Source organism: Dermacentor silvarum, chromosome 11, assembly GCF_013339745.2.
Source record: "Dermacentor silvarum isolate Dsil-2018 chromosome 11, BIME_Dsil_1.4, whole genome shotgun sequence".
Lineage (NCBI taxonomy): Eukaryota > Metazoa > Arthropoda > Arachnida > Ixodida > Ixodidae > Dermacentor > Dermacentor silvarum.
Genome location: NC_051164.1, coordinates 24,285,664 through 24,309,572, shown reverse-complemented (window position 1 = coordinate 24,309,572; position 23,909 = coordinate 24,285,664). Strand labels below are relative to the sequence as shown.

Here is a 23,909-nt window from a genome sequence, read left to right as displayed (position 1 = left end):
ATTTTTTATTCTGTAGAAGGCATAGCAGATTGAACACTGAAGCATTGCTAAACGAGTGTAGTGAGACTTTGACAAACACGCTGCTTGAGCACAGCTTTGCCTCTAAGAATAAAACGGAGTATGTAACTCGGCCACAACATAAGCTTTAGGTACGATCTTTGGCCACAAAACGACACTGAACCTGTCCTCCATGCTTCCGAGCTCCAAAACATATAGCAAACCCTCATCATAACGAAGTGAATGAGACAGCGAAAAAATTCGATATACGTGATTAGGAGGCATACATACGCTTTAAAAAATAGCTGCAGTCATCCACGCACATTTATTGTTTTCACATATGCAGTCTTAAGCCATCGTGTTGCGGAAGCATCGAAGCTTCTCCACCTTCCCCGGTATCAACAAAGGAAGCTTGTCCTCACCGGTCGCATTTGCACCGAACAGTACAGTAAAACACTCCTTGCTATGTTCGCCTCCTGATGAGGATCCACCTGGTGTAGTGTATGTGCACTTCAGCAACAACTTGTACAGGAATGCAGCCTCATCTATGTTGTACAGTAGAACCTCGTTCATACGTTTTCAAAAAATACGCGAAAAATAAACGTACAATCCGAATCCGGTAAAAATTGAAGCTGACAAGCCCATATTGAGGTGCAAGGGCAGAAAACATTTCTTGCAAAACATAGTTACAGTCGAATCTCATTAATTCGAACTGACGCTGCGGTCCCATCAAAGTTGTGTATTCCAATGGGCGAGAACGCTCGGTAATTCGAACGCGAAAGCATTTGCGACGGTTAATTCGAACATAACCGCGAACCGACATGCTCTCAGCAGCATGCCAAATCACGTGGCGGCGCCTCCCACTGGCAATGCTCCAACACCGCCATAAAGCAAAAGCTTAGGAGAGACCCCTCAACGCCGCGTGGAGAAATAAAAAAGACAAAAATACCGCGGCGAAAATTTCCACTCTCAAATGGTAAGGTCACCGTTTCAGTGTGGCGCCGGAACACGCGTGTACCTGCCGACGTCTCAGCTAATGCTGCGGCTGCGGCGCAGAGGGACGCAACACGGAGGCCCAGTCCGGCCAACGCTCGCTTCAATGGCAGAAAACGAAACTTCAGGGAGCGGGCTGCTGGCGCCGGGCGGGCCGGCGGGTGCGCACGGAGACAGTCGAAGGTAAGGAACCTTAGTCGAAGGTGAGGGGAGCCACCGAAGCGACGGGGTTGCCGAGGCCAAATGCGCTTCCCTGCCGCCCTCCTCCCTCACCTTCGACGGTCTCCGCGCGCGCACACGTCGCCGTGCCAGCGCAGCCCGCTCCCTGAAGTTTCGTTCACTGCCGTTATCGGGATGCGAGAGAGAGAGAGAGAGAGAGAGAGAGATTGTGGCTGTGAAGAGGAAGAGGCGCTATCGGGATGCGAGCGTTGGCCAGCGTGGGCAGTTTCGTGGCCCTCGCTCGCTATGTGCTTGCGTGCCGCGATATTTCACGACTCGCACCGTTCGTACGTAGCGCTATGGTGCACAAATACGTCAAAAATAAGTCTTTCTTTTAATTCGAACAAATTTTCGGGCCCCTTCGAGATTCGACTGTATTTTCTGCTGGTACGTCACACCGTTGGACAGGAACAACTCCTTTTGCGTGCATTGCAGACCCTTGTCCGCATTTTCGTTGTCTTTCGTGCGAAAGAAGCTTTGTAAGGCTTCCAGGCCAGCAAGGGCTTCGGCGAAGGTAGCTGGTGGGCGCAAGCCGTCGTTCTCGCCGCCGTCTTCAGGCGCCTCGTCCGCCACCACCTCCGCTACGATCTCGGCAAGTCGTAGCGCCGCGCGCGTGCGGCGTCCGCCTGGTTTCGCCGCTTAGTTGTTCGTGTTGAAGCGAGGCAGCGCAAAGGTCAATTCGCTCGCCACTGCTGCCGCGCTTCGTCACTTCGGGCGAACGAGCAATGCAGAGAAGCCGCGCGGCCGCTGTTTGCCGCTTAGCGCTTCACAAGCACACGAGAGTGGTCTTTTTGCACACCTGAATGATAACTTTTCGCTGCAGAACGTATCATACGACCGCAGTTGGCCGCGATGCTGAACGTTGCTGCCGAATAATCGTATTTTCCGGGAACGTATTAACACATTCCTCTAGGGGGTTATGTTTATTTTTCGCGATTGCAAACTAAGGAGCCAGGAAATCGTAATAAGCGGGAACGTATCAGCGAGGTTCTACTGTAAATGTCTTTCTCTTCATATTGCTGAAGTAGGGAGATCAGCTGATGCTTGTGCCATCCCTTCACGGTGTCATGGTCCTCTGCTGCGCTTTTGCTAACCATCGATTTGGAGGACTCACCATGCCATCACTCGAAGCATTCAAGCCAAGCTGCATTTAAAATCTTGCTTGCCCATTTGGAGGGCCAGAGCTTCGTCTTTTGTGGTCAGTGCAGGTCCATTCAAGAGGAGGTTTGCACTTCTGGCGTTATTCAGTCACTCACGAATGCACTCTCCACTTCGGGATACTTGCAATCACAGTTGCACTTTCACTTCACTGAGAAGCTCTTCTCCAAGCCGTCCAACACCGCTTTCTTATTCTTCAGTACAGTTGACAGTGTTGAAGGTGGTACGTCGAATTGCTTTGAGATTTCACATTTTTGCCAGTCGCCCTTTTCTACCTCGTGTATCGAAAGAACTTTTTGTTCTAAGCTCAGACACTTTCGCGCGGGGACTGGTGGTGCCGTTTCCAACTGAAGACCACAAAAACAACATATTTCAGCAATCCACAAACCACACGTTCACCGCCTGAACAGCCTAAACATGCGCACGCAAGCACAGAGGAAGTAGTGCAGCTTAGTCTAGGTGGCTCTGGGCAAACCGAGTAAGTACAAGGAGGCACAGAGTAAAATTTGTCTGTTCCATTGCTCACTACTTCCACAGCACCGTGGCCGCGGCACCATAGCAGCGGTGCTCGCAGTTGAGAACGCGTAGAATGCTTTGCTTTTTTATGTTGAAGATGCGCAGCTCCCAAAACGTGCCTGCGTCTTTGGAGCCCATTAAAAAAAATTGCCGGAAAGTGGGGAAAAAGAAAAGAAGCTCCATAAGAAACGACTATATGTGAGAAGGTGCAGTGTGTCCGTGAGCAGCATCGACGGTCTTGGCAACGGCGTTTGAAACCATCGTTAGCAGGCTAACAATACCTTTTGGGCGCTGTAAGAAAAGACTTGACGGCATCGACATATTTCAGTTGCACACTAAAACAGCCGTAGTGTCTCATGGCCTGCACTGGGTCCCTATAGGCTGTCTCCGAGTAACCAAAGCCAATCTCGGAGGCTATGCTTTTCTGTACTGCAAGTGCCAGAAGATATTGCAGGAGCCGGAAACACATCATGACCACCATGTTTTGAACACTACAATTGACTTCCGTTAATTCGACCCTAACATGCAAAACAAAAGTGGTTGAATTAAACAAGAGGCCAGTGAAGGTACCATAACATACCGCTGTTTTGTTTGCCCCGACTTTAACGCATTCGAATGCACATTCGCATGTGTTATTTTTGAATGCGCACTCACTTTTTATGGGTTCAAAATAGAAAACTAACGTAAGAATGACATTAGAGCTCCTAAACAAAGCAGAAATTAATGCACACCCAATTTATTTAGCAATAAAAACGTAGCCTGCCTCCGATCTGCCAATAAGGACAAGACAAAACCAGCAAACTTTACCTTCACAGAATGAAAATTTATTTACTCAATGTCCATCGTTATCACTCTCAGAAAGCACTTTATCGCTGTCTATGAAGAGCACAGGTCCTCCTCTGTCAAATTCGTTGCACGTTTTATAATTTGTATTTATCCAATGACCCTACAGCAATCACAAACGGGCACTGAAACTTGACTCGAGAAAGTGAATTGGTCGCAAGTAAGTTTCAGTAGCCCACACCTAGACTAACAATTGCGCTAGTTCGTCCTGCGACACATGCAATTCTACAAAACAACAAGAACATGTGACGCAATTTTTTGCCACGAGCATGTAAAATATCTTATTGTTTGAATGTCCTTTTGTAACTGGAATGAAAGTGGCATGTTGTCGTTGTTATGCCATGCGAGAAGTTGCTCTGTTGCCAACCATAGTAGCCATCTTACAATCATAATTGTGAAGACGCTGGCTATGCTTGGGAACGAAATTTTCGTTTTGGTTTTGTACCCGATTGCACCACCTAAGCAATTGTGAGACAAATTTGAAAAAAAAAAAAAGAAAGGTGCGCATTAGAATCGGAAAATACTCTAATAGGACGGTCCATTGTGAGCTACTACTGTCGCTTTCAAATCTTCCTGGAGCAAGCCAAAAACAGGTGATTTCAACAGGAGTATGAGGCGTGTTCAACATATTCACCATACCCTAAGCGCTGCCGAGACCCATTAGTACTTGCGGCCACCAATGGGGTAGGACAAGTGCGCGATGACCGGCCAAGCTCAAATTATCCGGCGAAGAATTTCAGGAACAAAATAACCAATGTTTGGTACCACAGAAATCTATAGGTGCCGGTCGTGGACCCTTGGACAAGATTGAATTAACCTAAGTCGAATTAACGAAAACGTACTTTATCTCTAGACAGATCCCGTCTTTATCTGATGTAGCAGCGAGGCCACCCCTTACTTGCGACCAATTCACTTTCTCGAGTCAAGTATCAGTGTTGAGTGGGGGAGCGCTCCAGAAAGCGATGTGCTAGTGTACCAGCGAGAAGCATACCCGTTGGTTAGCGCTAACTCGATTGTGTTTTATTTTGCCACAACAGTACACAAGGGCGCCGCACGCTTCGCACAAGACATGCTTGTACTACTCACCGGCTGTACAGATGTGGCAAGACGAGTGGGGAGCCCAGGCAATGCCGTTGACGCATGCCCGGTGATTGTTGAGCCGTGCCACGGGTGTGCACGGTACTCGCACGTCGAGGATTATCACCTGGGTAGGAAAGTGCAACAGTTGCAACACGCACCAGTCTGTGAAGCTGAATTAAATGCGACGGTGAACAACAGTTGCCTAATTGTACGGTAGTAGGCTGGATTACATATAAAGAAATGTGCAACGTAAAACTGTGACAATCTTTCTCACGAAAAAAATTTCAAAAATCTTTAAAAACATATCCTAACTTTGTGAACTAAGTTATCCCTTTAAGTCAGAACTAAAAAGTCAGTGTCAGATGGGACACTTTGCGAAAATATTGGGCCCAGCTAGAGTTAGATCAGTGCTCCAAGGTGTTGTATATTTCGAACTGCACACTTTTTTAGCTGAAATGACAATGAAAACTTTACTTTGCAGCTCTGTGACGGATGCTGCAGTTGTAACAGCAAGACCTTTACAAAATGACGGGATGTTGTCGTACTTTCCATTTCAAGCCAACTAGAATGCTTCGCCGTCGTATGCAAAATTCACTTGGGTTCTGATGATAGTAAAATATATCCCAAGCTCTCGAAGAAAAAATTGTGGCACCTGCACTGACAGTTTTGAAATGGCAGGTGATCAGAATCAGCCGGGCGCCATTTTGAAAGAGCTGGAGTACATTTTTATTGGGGACTTGGAGCAAAGTGCAGGAATGTGGCGGCAACAAAAATGAAGCTACTGAAAACCCGACTGTTGGACCAAAGTGGTGCCAAATCATAACTGCAACACCAACTTCAGTGTCGTCAATTCTTGCGCGGTTTGAAGGGCGAGTTCACCTATAACGAACTAGTGATACAATGACCATTTTTCGTGGAACTATCGAGTTCTTTATAAATGGGCTCGACTGTATTCGTTATATCCACACTCACTATATTGACATTCTGCTGTACAAATAATTTTAATACCCATAAACTTCCTTCAAGTGAGACTTTTCAGACTGATTTCAGATTGAGAATGTGCTTTAACATTCGGTGCACTGAGCTCAAGGATCTCATAGCAAGACCAGCGACATGGTCCAAAGGGGTTATGGTGCTCAGGTTTCGAGCACCAAGTTGTGGGTTTGATAACCACCTATGGCGGCTGCATTCCATAGGGGATGGGATACAAAAACAGATGCATATTCAGACTCAGGTGCGCGTCAATGAACCCTAGATAGTCACGATCAATCCAGGGTCCCTCACTAAGATTCTTCTATAGTACCGATGTTGCTTCGGGATAATAAACCACACAAACAAATCAATCAACCCCGTAAAAGAGGTCTAAGACTCAGAATGCAAGAACTTACATGGGCGACTACATTCCAACAGGTATGCAATCAATACAAAAGCCTCCATTAACTGAGAGTTCCACGAACAATAAAAAGCCTCCAGCAGTTCAGGCTTTTCTGCAACGTCCCATTATAGCATTTCTTGTAATGCAAGTGTGGTGCTAAAAGTAAGTCAACCAATTCACCTCGCAAGCATCCATGGCAAAAGTGGCCAGGTAGTTGGGATCCTGCTTGTTCCAGGCCAAACGCAGTAGGGGCTGGTGTTGTGGGTCTTCGTAGATGATAGTAGAATGCTCCAAGTGGCGCAGGTCGAACATTCGCACCGACCCGTCCGCGCCCACGCTGGCAAACATGTCGCGACCGCCGCCCGCTCGAGAGAATGCGATGTCGTACACCTCCTTGTCATGGGCAATCAGTTGTGTCTTGACGTGTCCTGACACAGCACCCCCACCTGCCATCGCACGGCCCACCACCTGGCCCGTCTACAGAAACAAAAGAAGTAAACAACAATCAGAGCGCTTCAATGTTATCAGTTGCACAACTTCCTGCAGACACTACGTTTGAAAACCCAGACACAGTGATTGGCAAACAGTGTGGAGGTCTGCTGAGTGCCTTGCCACCTAGAGACACCAAATCTAAACATAAGATGCCACTTAGCACAACAAAGTAAGATGTAGGCACGAGCTCTACGCAAATCTAAACATACTGCAACCAATCAACCCATTTACTGCATGTTCTCTTGTAAGGGCTGCACTTTTTTTTACACATTTGGGGCCGAATTTCGCGTGTATGGCCAATACACAAGCCAAAAAGCAAGTAAATTTGTACTACAGTGGAACCGCGTTGATACTATCTTCGCAGGAACCAGAAAATAAAACTTATCATACAAAAATCATATCATCCAAAGCAAGCCCCAAACAGTAAGAAAACAGGCTGACTTGGTGACAAACTCGCTAGCAAAGCTCCCCGTGGCGTCGAGTGATACCGCTGCTCATAACACGCGTGTCATGCGGAGCAGCCCCCCCCCCCATCACGACACCACACAAACCGAACCGCAGCAAACACACTTTTATTGAGCAACATTAAAACAGCTCGTCAGTTTTTGCTGAACTTTCTTTTTTTAAAAGTCCGTAAACAAGTTGTTACGAAAGATAACAAGATCCTTGACATAGGCTACGGAGGGCACGGCACCACTAGGCCAACAATTCCGAAACAAAGGAGCAGCGTGACACAACGAGCGATACGACTGGCGGACGAGGGCAGGCGCTTCATTCAGCCACGTGACCGCATGAAGATGTCGCCTGAAAAGGCAACCAAAACAAGCGTGGACAAAAGCCGACGTGAGCAGACGATACTACGGGCGCGAAAATAGCGGTCAGGTGGGTCCACATGAGCTTCCCGGGCTACGGCTACTCTGGAGGCGCGCGCTCTCTTCTTTCTTTAAAGAGCGAGCGCGCACCTCCAGGCCGGCCAGTGCTCGTGCGTACATCACTGAAGGGGACATTGCTTCGCTCGCGGCTCATTTGCCGCCTTGGCATGTGGCAATTAAAATCGGTCCAGGACCGATCCCTCCCACGGCACGAAAAACCTTCTTCGCGGCAGCTTTTGTGGCGCGCGTTTTTCCGCCACCGGCGCTCAGTGCACGTTTTTCCGATAGTGTCGCCAGCCTTTAACACGTTGTTCGTCGGTCGTTGGAATGTAATTTAATTTAGTACAGTTGAATATAAAGCTACGAGTTTCAAAAATACTAGTTTGAAGTCGTATCATCCAATTTCAGGTGAAAACGCAATTATATCAACCGCATGAAAATACACTGCTCCTATGGAACATTGGCCGGGAAATGAAAAAAAAAAAAATGTATCATCCCGAAAAACGTGTTACGCAGAATCGTATCAACGAGGTTCCACTGCATATGCTTTGAAAAACCGGCATGCTTGTCACTGTGTATGATGATCCTGGGAAGCCTTTATTTTAGCTTCGTTTGCTACCCCATTCATCATCACTGGCAAGTAACCGCAGAGCTGGAGCAACTGGAATCTGCTTCACTACTGTTACAAGATCAAGCAGCCCTTGGACACTGGCTCAGATGTCATGAAACAGCTTAAGTTGTGAAATGAAAAATTCTCAAGCTTTCAGGTGAAAAGTGAACAGAATATTGCAGGCAATTTTTCTTGCTATAAAATCGGGTACGCTATATATATCTAGTTCGTTTAGGTATATTATTGTAATGTCTACGTTAGCTTTCTACTTCACACAAATAGAAAGTGGCCGCCCATTTGATTCGGGGGCATGTTAGAATCGGGCAAACACAGGCAAATGTTTCTTCTATGTTTCTTCTGCGCTTTGTTTAATTCGACATGCCAAATAATTCGATAAATACGTCGGTCCCGTCAAGGTCGAACTATCAGAATTCGACTGTATTGCAGTGTTCCAAAAACACTTCCATTATGTAAAATTCATTCTTCAGTAGTATTATCCACAATTTTAGTGACTTTGGAGCAAGATTTAGCAAAAATTTAACAACTTTGTCTCAGTTCAGCGACAAGCTTGAAAAAATGTTGGCAACACAGACTGGCACATGGTCAGCAGCGAAGGCTTCACTTGATATTCAAGAACGAATACAGACTACAGTTAAACCTGCTTATAACGAACCTCCATATAACGAATTCCTGGATATAATGAAGTTTTTGTATTCCCCGCCGTGACTCCATAGAAGCACATGTATTTGAAACCTCTATGTAACGAAGTGGCAGCGGGAGACCCCATCGATATAACGAATTTTCCCTGCCCACAACCTAGATATTTCGCCCCAAATTTTGTCACTTTTGCGTGAGCAGCAACCGGAAGCACCTTCTACGCCGCGACGGAATGCGAAGCGGCGGCGTCGCGCTTGGCACGCTCGAATTCACGGTGCGAGAGCGAGCCCACGTGTGCGTACGTGTGCGAGGCGGGCCTGCATCCCTCGACACGGCGATCTTGCCGCCGCAGGCGTGACCTTTCCCCCTCTCTTCATTCAAACCTGACCCTGCCGCTTGCTGCAGCTGGCCCAGCCCGCCAAGTCGGCACTCTCCTTTTCCTGTTGATGTTGCCGAAGGAAAAAAAAAAAAAAATATTTTTTTTCAACGCGCTGGCTGCGTCACTCTCTGGTTACTGCGCAAGTCTCTACACTTCTCTTCACTAACTTGACACTAGGTGACACTATACGATGCTACGACACCATTGTGTCGCTCGCTCTACGTTTCAGACGCCTCGCGCTTGTGCGAAACGACACGCGTCCACGCGTCCAGTACCTGGTGTGACATTCGAAGGATGAGTGCTTCGACGAAGAAACGCGAGATATTGCAGGGTGTCTACCAAGTTGACATTTTCAGATTCCCTGAGTTTTCCAGGTTTTCCCTGAGTGATTTTGCTAAATTCCCTGAGTGAAACGGAACTTTCTTTTACATCAAGATGGGCTGACACCATGTTGCCTGATGCTGTCACTCTTTAGTAAGTATGTTAAAAAAAGTTGTCGCAGTTTCACCTGAAAGGCGAAGCATCAATTGCGATAGCAAATTTGTAGAGAGCTATACGGAGTAATGATATTAGCTTTATCAGCTGTATAAACTTGGACATGCAGCAGCACCGGCAACACGCAGAACTATTGTCGACGCCTTCGGCGCTTTGCCCGCGTTCGCTCAAAATGCGTGCGGCGTTGGTGACTGTTGCCGGAGCCTCTGATATAAATAGGCACTTGGTGCCGCAGCTAAACGTCGCCTCCCTTCCCTCCCCCTCCCCCCCCTGCCCCTCCCCCTCGGCCTCTCGCGCGTCGGAAGAAGGCGCGTTTGCTCTACATATATGGTGATTGTAAAGGAGGAAAGAGACGCTTACTTCTGCAGCCCTTAAGCGAGCACGGCGCAGAACGCGCGTTTGTTCTCCGCCGTGCGTTCACTCCCCGTGAAAGCGCGCGTCCCTCGCGCCCTTTCACTTGCACATACAGCGTTCGGCGCACGGCGACGATTTCATCTCCATTGACGTCATACGGAACCTCACGGCGACGGCTACGGCGACGGCAGAAATCTGCTTTTGAGTGTCCATATAATTGCTATCGCAATAAAAAATGCTAAGCATCAATTGCGATAGCAAATTAGTAGAGAGCTATACGGAGTAAGGATAGTAGTTTTATCAGCTGTATAAACTTAGACATGCAGCAGCACCAGCAATGCGTCGAACTGTTGTCGACGCCGTCGGCGTTTTGCCCGCGTTCGTACCGAACGCGCACGGCGCTGGTGACTGTTGCCTGTGCCTCTGGGGGCGGCTCGGAAGTTTTCGACGAGATCAGAACGGGACACTCGTCGAGCAGCGTCCGAAGTCTTTAACACCTTCTCGCCTCACCACATTTTTATATAAATACACATTTGGTGGCGCAGCTAAACGTCGCCTCCCCTCCCTCCCTCCATTGCCGCAACTTTCGTTCCCTTTCAATGAAATTACAGCTAATTTAGGGACGGGTGAATAGTGGATTTGAGGTTCGAAGCGAATAGTGATTTGGTCAAATAGTTTCGAATCGAATAGTTTGAACAGTATAAATCACATATTACAGCAAAACCTAGTTAATTCGAATTTCATGGGATTGAAAAAAAAATGTCCGAATTATCAGGGTATGCAGAAAACAATAAGCAAATGCTTACTACGTCCGCACGATTTTATTAGTATAATGTATTAGCAAATCCTTTCGCTATTTAGCACAAAAGCAGTGCGGAAGCTGCAATTCTCGTCATCTCGTGACTGATTGGCTCTCGCAGCGGCGATCGAGGCCTCGCGACTTCCTTCGCAGCACGGCTGCGGCGCGCGCCATCATTTGCGACACGCTTTGCACTACCGCGGGCACATCCCGATAATTTTTTCGCCAGTAAGCTCAACGCCAACGGATCGCACGTCCATCGTGATGTAGCCGGTGCGCTTCATCCTCGACAGCTTTGACCCGAGTCAAACCGAAACAACTGCTTGTCGCAACCGCGGCCGCTATCGACACGATTACGAACGGCGACTTTGCGGTGCTTACTTAAGGGTATGGCCACGATAGAGGCAAAAACGCCCGCGTCATGCCGCGAGCGGCAACGCATCATGACGAGCGCGGGAAAAGCGGCAGGAATCGGGGGTTTTACAAAAGGCTTGCCGAGGGTGCCGAGAGCGACGAGGGTGACGTCACGGAGCCAATGGCAACCGGACCTCCGCCGCTCCGCGCCGGGTTATCAATCGACGATTGTCGTCTCTCGCGGTTCTATAGAGGGATTTCTGGACGCTGTCCCATCGTACCCTTTTCGCTCACGGTGATTCCGCGTTCCGAGAGCGCGCGAGATCATATCGCGCTGCCGCGCGGCGAGACGCGATTGCCACGGTGGACTTCGCGGCAAGGCGCTGACGCGCGGCACCTTGCCGCTAGTGTGGCCGTACCCGGCGGACGCACGCACCGAGTCAGAACGAAACTACCGTTCACTGCAACAACTTCAGACGAAACGAAACTACCGTTCACTGCAACAACTTCAGACGAAATCGCGGTCGCTATCTGTGCGATCATGGATGGCCACTACGCAGCTCTTTAGGCACGCGGCCGACGTGCGTATTGAGTCAAAACGAAACTAAACGAAACCGCTGCGAAAGAAACCGCGGCAGCTATCGACGCGATGATGGGTGGCGACTATGAAATCCCGCGGCCAACGCGTTGTTATGCGCAACGGTAAACGCAATAAAGGCACAAATAGGCACGAAGCGTTCCGTCGTTGCTGTCATTCACGTACGATTTCCGCTGCTGACTATAGCTGTGCGGACTCCGCCGCTTCGTTTCGGTTGTGCGCTAGCGCCGTTTCTGCTCTTCGGCGTCGCACATTTCAGGCTCTTTAATGCAAAAACATATAGCCTTCGAGATTTATGGTTGATGTATGGCAGCCATGACGTGAAGCATAGCCTCCGAGATGTGCACCGACCGTCCGTGACTTTTGGCTGCCTACTCGGGACCGCTGAATAATTCGAAAATATTGAATCCATGAATTCTAATCGAAGCGAATAACGAACATAGAATTATTCAATGAAATATTCGTCAATACCCTATATTCGCCCATCCCTACAGTAATTTTCCCTGATAGAGGCACAAATTCTCTGAGTTTTCCCTGAGTTTTTCCAGAATATTCAAAATCCCTGAGAATTCCCTGTTTTCCCGGTTTTCCCGGTTGGTAGACACCCTGTATTGACCTTGTCTGCAGTTCGCTTTGAAGATAAGCCCGTGCGGGCGCACACTTTTTCCACATCGCAGATCGCTTTCAAGATACGATGGCCGCCGCTGAAGTAAACGCTTCCCTTTCTCGCCTCCCCCGCCGTGCCTAGCGCGAAAGCGCGCTTTCGACCCCCTCCCCCCTTTCTCCCTTGCGTGCACGAGATTGAGTCAGCTGACCTCCGCAAGCTTTCACTCGCACACACAGCGTACAGCGCGTGCCGACGATGTTGCCGTGTTTGGTTGCCGTGTTTGGACTTTACATGGAACCTCAAAGCGACGTCCACGGGGACGGCACAAATGCGCTTTGCAATAAAATGTGCTTCTGCGCGGTTACTACTCCGATGGCGACAGCGAATTCGCACCCCCTACCAGCAGCTTCTCCACATTACCGGGAACTTAACTCGAAGGCCATGCTTTTGTGCGCGGCAATCGGCAGAAAATACGGCGTGGTGGCCATGTTGTAAGTTCACTATGGCTGGCGACTGTCGTTCGGGCGTCCCAACTCGAGAATCGAACGTCTGCGCACGAGATTTTGCCGATTTTGTGCGTGTGCGTGTAGACCAAGAAAAATAGTACGCACTAACCGTTTGGTGGGCAATGAGCGACTACGGCTTAAGCAGTCAGCCAATACATGGGGTTCAATTGGGGCTGGGTGGGGGAATCTTCGCGACTACGTATTAACGAGATTTGACTGTACTATCCTTACTTCGTATAGCTGTCTGCTAATTTGCTGTCGCAATCGCAAAGACCTTCGCCTTTGGGCAAAACTGGGACTTTTTTGTTCATCACAACTTTAGTGTATTGGGGGTAAATCTTGAGCGACAGCACATACGGTAAGCGTTTCCTTTTCCAATTTTCGTGCCGAACCTGCATATAACGAAATCCTTTTTATAATGAAGTTTTTCGGGAATTTGTCAATTTCGTTATATCCAGGTTTAACTGTAGTAATTTTCTAGGGCAATGGAACAGGAAGTGGGGATGCAATTGAAGTCTCGAAGGCCCTGCTGTTATACTTATGCCAGTAAAGACTGACAGACATTTTTTTGTCAGTCATCCTAATTGTTTGTTTATTTATAGTTCTTTCCTTCTTTTTTATTTCTTATTCAGTTACATCTCATCTCAAGAAGCAAGCCCTGCATATAGCTGGGTTGACAATCTTAGGCTTCATTGAACTCTTTCTCATGAATGACGGTGTCAAAAAGACACCCAAGCACATACTCTGCCAAGGCCTTGGTGAAGTTGCGAAACTATCCATGGACCAAACTACAATGCTGACGGTGGCATTACCTCAAGGCCCCAGATGGTGCAGGTGGTGTCTATGCTGGACGTGCCGAGCAGGTTGGGGTCCACCTCGTTCCAGTCGAAGGAGGTCAGAGGTGCGCAGAAGTCAGAGTTCTTGTTGTTGTTCAGCAGGCACTCCAGACGCGTCTCCTCACCCGCACGCCACACCCGCAGGTAGTCTCCACTCGTTGCCAGCAAGTCGGGAAACACACCCTGGACGAATCAGAGAAGACAAGGAAGGAAAAGTTCAAAGAGTTGTCTGGTCTTTAAATCAAAGTAAAAACATTCAATCATGTCAGAGTTGCATCCTCTACTAGGTACAATTGTCATAAGCTGGGTTCGCCATGTGTAAGCCCATTTCCACAGTATGAATTGCGAGTGTATAACTGAGATTATATTGTACTGTCTTAAAGGGATACGGACACAAAAGTTGGCGGGTGGTTTTTTGCGTCGAAACAAAAGTTGAATTGTTGAAAATGACGAATACAACAAGCTTCTTTGAAAAAATAACGAGAAACATCTTTTTTTTTTTGCGATTTTCTGTTGCACCTTGCCTCCAAGCGGCCGCCGGCAGAAGCTGAAATTTGACGTCATAACACCCATCGGCGCGCGCGTGCGGCCAAGGTCGGCCACAGCTGTCGCAGTGTTTCTGGGGGTGTTGGTCCTTTACAGTGTTTGTTTAACCCCTTTCGGCGATCTTCGCACGCGGTCCGTCTGAAACATTATCCCCGTCGGTGCTCCACGCAGGTGGTACGTCTTACATGAGCCTTCCCGCGGTCGTCGCTTGGTATTGACACGTTCGTCGCGGCGGAAAGAAATGCCCAGACATTGCTGTTATAACAGCATCGTCGGTCGTGACACGCCTGTTGCACACGTTTCCCAGAGACGAGAAGGTACGTAAACTTTGGATACATGCCTGTCAGCCATTACACGCAGCCTGGAGACCTCTAAAAGATTACTTCATCTGCGCGGACAACTTCGTCGACGATGATCATGTGACCAGCCCGGCTGTGCTGAAAAGCCTCGGCATGCCGCTCAAAAGGCAACGCCTAAAGCCTGACGCTGTGCCATCGGTCTTCTCACGAAAACGCAAGAGAGAAATGATCAGCGGCGCGTTTGAAAAGAGGAGGCGAAAAGATGCCGGTACTGTTTTCGTTTATTTGCAGCCTTCTTTAGCAGTGTGAGGGCGAGGCTGGGGTCAGATGCCCGAGGCTGGGCACGAAGGCAGTAATGTCCTTAAAAAATGTTGGCAAAGCATAGTAAAACAATACAAGGCTATTGCGCGCGAGCGCAACTCACGAGATGAGTCCTACATGGCAGCGGGGCAGACACACACACAGCTCTGCTTCTCCGCAGGTTAAAAGCAGGAAAAACTGGGGAGAACGCCAGACAGGTGCTGCCATCTGTCGGGCGGCTGGTGAAGTGGACGTGACAGTCTCGAAGGTACAGATACCTCACAGCAGTTGCTCACGCCAATGGCATAAACTACTATTCAGTCATCCATGCAGTGCTGAAGTACCCCGCAGTTGCCTCGCCTGCGTGCGCTCTTGAAAAAGCAAGATTACAGATGAAACGAGAAATAATTCTTGCACAAGTGTCTGGTGCAGAGCGAAATCTTGCGCTACGGTTCGTGAAAACCTGACCGGCACTTCCACGGTCGCCTGCTCTGTCGCTTGATGCGGAAGGCTCGTAACCGTAAGCAGTAATATTTCTTGCCAAGTTGGAATGGTCCTCGTCTTCAGACGTGTACTCATCGCTGGTAGAGGCACCAGAACTCGAATCCATGCTCGCGATGGCGGCGGCGGCGCGCTTCGAATGACAACGGCCGGCCGGCTGGCTATCCGACGAGGGTGTCGTGACGCCACGCCTTCCAACTCCCGCGGGTCGGGTGGCGAGGCGCGCACTCACAGAAACGCCAAAAATAAAGCCATCGGCTCAAAAATGAGCTAAGTGCCTACTTCTTTTCGGTGTAATCATACACTGACGATTCATTTTCAGCATTTTTGTAAAATTTTCAGATTTTGTGTCCGTATCCCTTTAAGGGCTATGCAAAAGTGAAAAGTACTTCTGCAAACATAAGCTTTTCCTTGCACTCCCATTCGGTGAGTGCGGCTAATATTCTGAGAAGTACTCGCGAAAGAGCATTCAGTGATGTGCCTCAAAAAGTGCCACATCAGGTTAGCATTATTTCCTTTTTCTTGAAGTAGCAACATTCAAAAATGAAAAGCAATGAAGTTAAGTTAGATAAAGTAGCTCAAGTCTGTCAGCCAGACCCAGCTTACCTTAGTGTCAGGAATCCACATTATTTTTGTTGTCGGGTATGGATGATCGAAGGTGCTCTTGGCCAGGAACTCGGAAGTGTCTTCGTCCAAGGACACCAGTTGCACCTACAAACAGGTAAAACACAGTCAGTCAACGCACCATGCAGTCCTTGCTATACTACTATTTTCCTGAAGAGTTCCTCAACGACCTGAAAAAAAAAAGTCATTGTTGGAATAGTTAACCTCTGGTAATCGCCTCACTTACCAAGCCGCTGTTCTCAATTCAATTTTATTCACAACACACATACAAAGTTGTGTTGAAGGCTCCCCTGGCAAAAAAGCTGTAAGCATACAGCTTGATGGAGGCCAAGGGGGCCAATAATAATCGACACACAATAGAAGAGATCTAGCACTTGCTACTTCTTTGAAGAAGTTTAATGACCAATCCCAGCTTGGCGTAATAGACACAGTGATACACAAATTGGGCCTTTCTTTGGCGCCCCAATTAATCATTAGGTTAGAATTTAAAATTAAACTGTAGAACTGAATTGGCACAATTCTGGAACAAGGTTACAATACTTTGGTTTTCATACAGCCTAGTTGTACCACATCCTGAAAGTAGCCAGTTCAACATGGTCCAACTGCCAGACCTGCCCTCTATCGTGAGAATCCCACTGCCCAAAGGTGATGAATATCACATCATGCTGGGCTGGTTGGTGATATTCATAATGAAACTTGTTCAGCAAGGACAAGACAATATGAATTAAGACAACAGCGCACTCCAGTTGATGATGTATGCTGTCCAGGGGTAAACTTTGTGCTTGTACTACCCTTGCGACTCCTGCCAGTGGTTGCAGCCTCCCACTGCATGCGTCACTTTCTCTGTTAGCTCTCTCTCTCTCCTGTCTAGCACATCATACAAAATGCAAATAAACCTGTTATTGTTGCCTTTCCTCCTGCTCAAGCTCTGCCTCCAGTGCCGTGGTAGCTTCTTCAGCAACCAAGACACAAAGCGCAGAAGATGGTGCAAGTTGCAAGTCTTCTGGAAGAATATGCTTCCAGCTGGACTAATGCTGTAACTCCATATCTAACAGTTCAGAAATTATTTTCTTAACTGGCATAAGAAGGTAACAAAAGACTCCTGAAATACAAGAAAGCATTTTATTATTGCCGACTTTCATATAGAAACCTAGCTATCTGTCATATGTTGACTAATGTTTCCATCTGATAAGTTGAAGGGCTATGAGAGATGCCGTAGTAGAGAGCTCCAGATTAACTTTGACTACCTGGGATTCTTTAAGATGCACTCAAGCCTAAAGGCCAAATTATTGCCGACTTTCATATAGAACCTAGCTATCTGTCATATGTTGACTAATGTTTCCGCCTGATAAGTTAAAGGGCTATGAGAAATGCTGTAGTAGAGAGCTCCAGATTAACTTTGACCACCTGGGATTCTTTAACGTGCACTTAAGTTAGCCAAATTACACATTGTTTGCCGACGTGCAAAAACTTGCTCGCGTGCACCTTGCATTTGCCGCACTTCGCAAAGAATGTCGGTCTGGACCTACAAGACACGCGTCTCGGCTCACTATTTTTGCCTTCGTAGACATTGTTTCATATTTTTGTGAGGCAGCCAGAGCACTGATATTTGTCTGGAGAAGACAGCTATGCTCGTGCCATGCTTCAACACATACGACCTGTCGTGAACCATCTGCATGTGCGTGAGGCCCGCCGGCTCAGGTAGGTGTAGTTTGGCCTTAAGTACCTGAGCATTCTTGTTTTCTGCCCCCATGTGGCCACCGCAGCCAAAATCAAACGCATGGCCATTGCGCCATCGTGGCAGGTCATAAAGCAGATGTCATACTAAAGTTTGGGCAAAAACACCAAAAGGACCAGACTGGAGCAAAGACAAACACAGGACACCACACACGCTTTTGTATGTTCAACCAACCAACTCACTCTCTCAAATTTTTCAGACATCATGTGTTTTTCAAGTGAAGCTTGTATTGGCTCACAAGTTTCGGTGGCGTTGTCGTGGTCATGGAAAAAAAAAAAACACCTGCTCCCAGAGTAGAGCTGCTGTTCCAGCTGTGCCGGCACCGGATCACGTGACGCGCGCGGCCAATCGGGATCTTTGGTGTGTTGCGAGGAGGCAAAGAGAAGGAAAGGGGGTTGGCATGCGCTCCACTGGGCTTCCCTTGCCTCAGATCAGTCTCGACAACTGGTTGGGAAGGCCGTGCGTGGTACGTTTCACTGAGGAGCAGGCTGCGTTTGAGCAACGACGCCACGAACTCGCTCAGGAAAGGGCTTATGGCGACGTTCCGATTCTAGCGTTAGGGCCTCCGAAGCCCAGGCGAAACGTCAACGAAGAGCCACGGACCCCGAGTTGCGGAAGCGTGACGTTGAGGCCAAACGTCAGCATTGTCTTGCCCTCCAGGAACCCGACAATGGTGGTGCACGCCTTGGCAACGCTAGCGCCAACTTCCGCTGTGCAACGGCCATGTTTCAACGCGAGTTTTTCGACCAGAACTTTGAAGCCAGCTGCAGTGCGTGTGACCGGTTGTGGTTAGAGTACAATGTGGTACTCGTCAGTGCAATTTGTTCCGAGGAACCCCGAAGAAACACACGACAAGCTTTGCTTACCCCCATTTTCCGGTAGGGGAAGGGTTGGTTATTTTTTAGTTCACCACTTTGTTTGCAACAGCTGTAAAGAAGACAGCTGAAAAAGCGAGTATGGTGCCAGCTTGCCTTGTTGTTGTACTCCTCGATGAAACTCCCGAGGGCAAGCCGGAAGCGCCGGTCAGGCCGCACGCTCCAGTTCATGCTGTACACCGTCCAGGGGGCCTCGTACTTGTAGATCTCTTTGCGCTTGGCACCCCCGGCGGCTGCCGCGGCTGATACTGCGTGCACCGCCATCTTGGCTCTTTCTCTAGGTCAGTGGGCACCTGCAATACTCCTGGAGAGATAGTGGAAGTGTTTTCTCAGTAAGTGTCTTGTTTTAGCAGTTTCATGACCAGATTGAGCTTAAAGGCCAAATGCAATGAAATGCATGTGGCCACAATTCATAAACTATTTCAATCAAACATGGCAATCCTTGTCTACAATTCCCTTCACACAAACATTCCCAAAATAATTTTTAATACTGAACAACTTGCTAATCATAATAAAACTCGATTTGCATAAGCTAACAACTTCTTATTACCTAAAATCCCCCCCCCAGAACTAATTATCATAAATTCACTTCTGCTAATCATAATAAAACTCGATTTGCATAAGCTAAGAACTTCTTATTACCTAAAATCCCCCCCCAGAACTAATTATCATAAATTCACTTCTGCGTTCACAGGGATGCCTTTCTGGAACTGTATTCCAACAGGACATAAAGCTGTCTCCTAGTATAGGGCAGCTTTAAAAAGCATTTATTCTCATATTTACTTAACTTGTGAATGCTGTGATGTAATTTAACATGTTCTGTTTGCTTCATTTATGTGTAAACCATCATATCTGTTTAACATTTTACCATATCTCAGTCCACTTGTTGCCTTGTGTCAGTATTTGTTAAAACTCTGCCTTTTGGCTACATTTCACTTCCCCTGATTTTTGTTTTTAATTCAGTACAAGATGTAACTCTGTACAGCGTTATGCCATGTTTTCAGTTTACTTGTTTTCTTGCATTAATACATGTTAACAATTCTACCTCTTTGTTGCATTTGCATTAACCTGAATTGTTTTGTTACTTTTTATTTGTTCAAAACGTAATTCTGTATACTATTATATAATGTTTCAATTTTGCTGTCGTGTGTAATTATTTCTAGACAACTTTACAACTTTGCTGCATTTTCGCTAACCTAATTTGTTTTGTTCTTATTAATTAGAACAGGAGGTCCCTTTACAGCCTTGAGCTTTGGGACCTCCTTCTGTATAACTTGTTACTGTGCTTTTATTTTCGTGAGTGAATAAATAAAATTCTTCTTCTTAAAATGCCACTTTGGCCTTAAATTGTTTATAAATGCGTAGTATGTATATTTTGAAGTAATGCCCGCAAGGCTGCAGGGCTAGTATTTGTTTTCTTGTTAACAGCCTTGAAATAGGACATAAGCAGACAATGCACACACTTGGAGGTAATGAAGTAAATTCCAGCACACTATCTCAGTTTCTCAGTGTGCTGTGGATGCCACCTAATCTCAGAGGTTGTGTTAAGGAGCTGTGTCAATTCTCAAGAATCTGGGTAGTGTGCCCTTTCTGGCAAGCATTAATGATGGCATTTTTTTTTTTTTTTTTTGCAGCATTGGTAGGAAAATGTTATTTTAAGAAGCTCTTTTTGTGATGTATCCACTTATATTTCAAAAGCAAGGTATTGCATGAAGGCTGTTCTATATTTATGCTACCTGAAACTAGGCTTTTTACGTGGTCTAAAATTTTGTTGTAGTTGGCCTTCAAGGGCCCACAGCATTTTGTGAACATCGATAGCAAGCTTGCCTATTCACTAGACAATTTTCCTATCAGAACATGAGCCAAATGCCTTTCCTGTACAGAAGGCCACAAAAGATTATGAGAAACTTGTTCCAACACAAATGTGAATTTTTGTTTGCTCTGTCAAGGCATACTGCTTCTAATCTAACACACAACTGTGTAAATTTCGAAAACTATTACAGATTGTAACTTCAGATGCAAGGCCATGTGTTCAGGCTTTGCGAGAACTGCTTTATAGTAAATTCTATGTCCTGTAAACTTCTGTGGCCAATTGTACAAGCATAAAAAGATGTGCAATTTAGCTTGGAGGATCACATAGCACCTTTCCTTCAACTTGAAATGTCCGTCACATAGTCAGTGGCTGGTTCTTACGGCTACGAAATGCTGCTGGCAGGAGCAAAAATATATGGCAGGAGCCACTATAGCAAGAACACTACTCCATCTTCATGAATCAGAACTTTCTGAATGGACTGTGCCAGTGGCTCTAAGCTGTGAATGAATAATAGCCAACTTGGATACCTTTGACAGTGGCAGTACAGTACAAAACACAATGAATGTTGAAATCATGTCCCATCACAATATTTAAACAAGCTATCATGTTTTGCTGCTACATCACTATCATAAAGCATGAATGCATTGAGACGTGTATGTGCGCCGGTAAAAGAAGAAGCGCTGCTACAAGTTTCGGACGACGATTACACGAGTTGTGGCTATTCATTACTGCGTCATATACTTAAACACACAAAGGAACAATCTAGGAACGCTCGCATCAGTTAGTTGTTCTAGCACATACTCCTGCCACAACAGCACACTCGACTTAGCAAATTTGAAAGCACCATCATTTGCATGAAATAAAATCATGTGCTGACAACATGTAACTCTGTCCTTGTAACTAAGTCATTAAAGGGGACCTGAACCACCCCTCAGGCTTGGTGAGAAGACCCAGTCCACGGAGAGCATACGCTGCTGTGAATATCTCAGCCAAATTTTGCAGTTGTGCGTGACGCGTAGATCTCGCAAGCGGAGTGCGAAGCTACCTTTCTCTCAAATGCCCTCTTTTCAACAGAAGCCTGCTCCTCACTCTTTTCTGGACTGCTTTCAAATTTTCATAATAATTACGTACTTCCGGAAGAAGCCGACCATAGTCTGCTCCCGCTCGGGCGCGGTCGCTCACGTGAGAATAAACTTTGACCACCCTGCTTATCAACGTCGTAGCCGTCGGGTCTCTCTAATTTCAACTAGTTTTGAACACTCAACTAACCTCAAACCAAGCGAAACTTAAGGTCGGACCACCAAGCACGCTTACCAGCACGTAGTCACTCCTGGCCGGTCAGGGTTAGATGCCTTGCCAGACTTCGCTTTGTAATGATCGAGCTATGGATAGTGCTTCAAAATGTGCAAGTTGAATTTGGCTACTATCTCTCAGTCAAACTGGTGCAGGACAAAGCCACACACAGTGCTATGCACCATGTAGCACTGCCAGACAGGAGCATATGAGCGCAAGCGTGCCCTTTAGCCCTGTTGTGCTCAAAACAAACACTGCAGTTGCATGTAGCTTGCGGCCTGCTACGTAGTATGGATAACGCGGCCACTGAAACGAATCCACTGGCTGAGCGCATTGTGGCTCGCTGAGGACAACCACATTTGGCATGTTTGGCGGTTCGTAGGCGCCAAAATCGGAAATAGTGGTGTCCAAAATCAAATTTGAACTGTGCGCCATGGTGACGTTCAGTAGGCGGAGAGTTGTGGGCCTACCCAGCTCTGCCGTAGCCTTTGCAGAGCAAATCATTGAAGAAAGAGCACCACAGTGAATGGTATGCTTGATTGCCAATAACTCTGCTTCTGCTGAATGCATTGAAGAAGTTGCTGCGGCAAGGTATTTCTGAAATGGTCTAATTTAACTTCATATGCATACCTCGACTTCGATAAAAAGTGGTTCAGGGCCCCTTTAAACAAAAGCTTCACTAGGTCCAATAGCTTAGTAAACTCTACAATCTTCATAGGCCCCAAGTGTCTAAGCACCCATGGCAACCCATTGCTTTTCAGATAAGCAAATTCTAGGTAAAAAAAAATTAACGATCAGCATTAACATTTCGGGACCTATGTAAAACTGAGATATTGTGTTATGACTGCCAGCTTGATGAGTCGATTCCACTAAGCAATAACGAAGCCATGAGTGCCATATCAACATGTAACGAATATATGCTTATAGCAAATATTAAATATAACGAAGATATATTCGTTCTTCTTTATAACAAGGTTAGAGTATAACTTTGCCTTGTAGCTGAAAATGCCACTAGTACTGCACCTAACTACTGTCATGTCAGCTGAAAATTTCGACAATCCGCTCCTCATGGATTAGCTCGTCACTGCATAACTTTCATGGATGCTCTTTCCTTCATTTCCAGACTTTACGCCATGCTAAAGTATCAGTATCATGTGATATGCTACATGGTGATCGCCAGTTCAGGTCGTTGAGGTCGGTTAATTACCACTTCGACTTATCAGTGCAAGCTCTAATATCGCGAAAAACATAAAGCTGACCACACCGTCCCGTAGGGCAACCTTGCAACGTGCAATGATGTTACCGCTTTACACGTCATTAGGAATGAACAATGTTTCAGCAAACTACGATCAGTCGAATTATGCTAAGGTAAAGAAAACACAGGTCTGATTACACTAAGCTGCGGCTAGGCGCAAAAGGCTGCGATAACTTGAAAGCCGCGTCCTGAAAGCATGCCAACTTTACGATATGCCCGTACGCCGAATGGTGTTTTTTAAAAGGACTGTTCGCAACAACTGTATGTGAGAAAGTCTACATTATGCCCACTGCGTTCAACGACTCTTCGAATGTCGATGATCGCAACGAAGTCGAATCGCGAAGACGGTTTCGTTCAGTGGTTCTCTGCAAGTGCGAGACTCGTTGCCAGCCAAACCGCGGAGTACCTACCGGCCAAACCTCACGTTTCGCCACCAAGTTCCGTGTTCAGCACGCCTTCGCTGGGCCAACGGATCACAGCAGCAGCTTGGCGGAACGAAAGAGCCGCAGGCGGGTGTCGACGTGTGCCGTGGTGCAGCGGGAAGACGCGTAGCGTACTTCAACAGGCGACCGGCGGTCGGCGACGGGGCTCATCGTAGGGGGGACGTGCCACGGCACTGCCTGGCAACACGGCGGTCGAACCCGGCGGCACAGACGACGAGAGATGCCGAGTCGCCATGGGCGACGCTACGCGCTCGCTGAGCACGGTCACGATCACAACGAAAGACACACATACACCAGTGATCCACGTTGCAGAATCACCCGCTCACTCCGCCACGTTGTCACAGCGTGCGCACCCCAAGCCACAAAACGAGGAGAAGCGACGAGTCAACGGCGGGTGGTGTAGTTGGTCGTCGGCACAACGGGCGCGAGCATTCGCCAGCGCTTTTCCCCGCAGCTGCCCGCGAACACTAAAGTGTAAATTT

The 23,909-nt window shown here is 47.3% G+C and overlaps 1 protein-coding gene across 1 annotated transcript in view; it reads right to left on the bottom strand.

The window, feature by feature from the left end:
- The window catches only part of LOC119433556 (DDB1- and CUL4-associated factor 7), a 28,307-nt gene extending 4,417 nt beyond the window's left edge, over positions 1–23,890 (bottom strand). The window contains exons 1-6 of the mRNA XM_037700804.2: positions 23,395–23,890; positions 18,720–18,927; positions 15,993–16,097; positions 13,717–13,923; positions 6,362–6,658; positions 4,813–4,930 (exon numbers count right to left, since the gene is read on the bottom strand). Of these exons, the coding sequence (XP_037556732.1) occupies positions 4,813–4,930; positions 6,362–6,658; positions 13,717–13,923; positions 15,993–16,097; positions 18,720–18,887 (895 nt within the window). The 5' untranslated portion in view covers positions 18,888–18,927; positions 23,395–23,890. The remainder of the gene's footprint in view (positions 1–4,812; positions 4,931–6,361; positions 6,659–13,716; positions 13,924–15,992; positions 16,098–18,719; positions 18,928–23,394) is intronic.
- Positions 23,891–23,909: the final 19 nt, after the last annotated feature.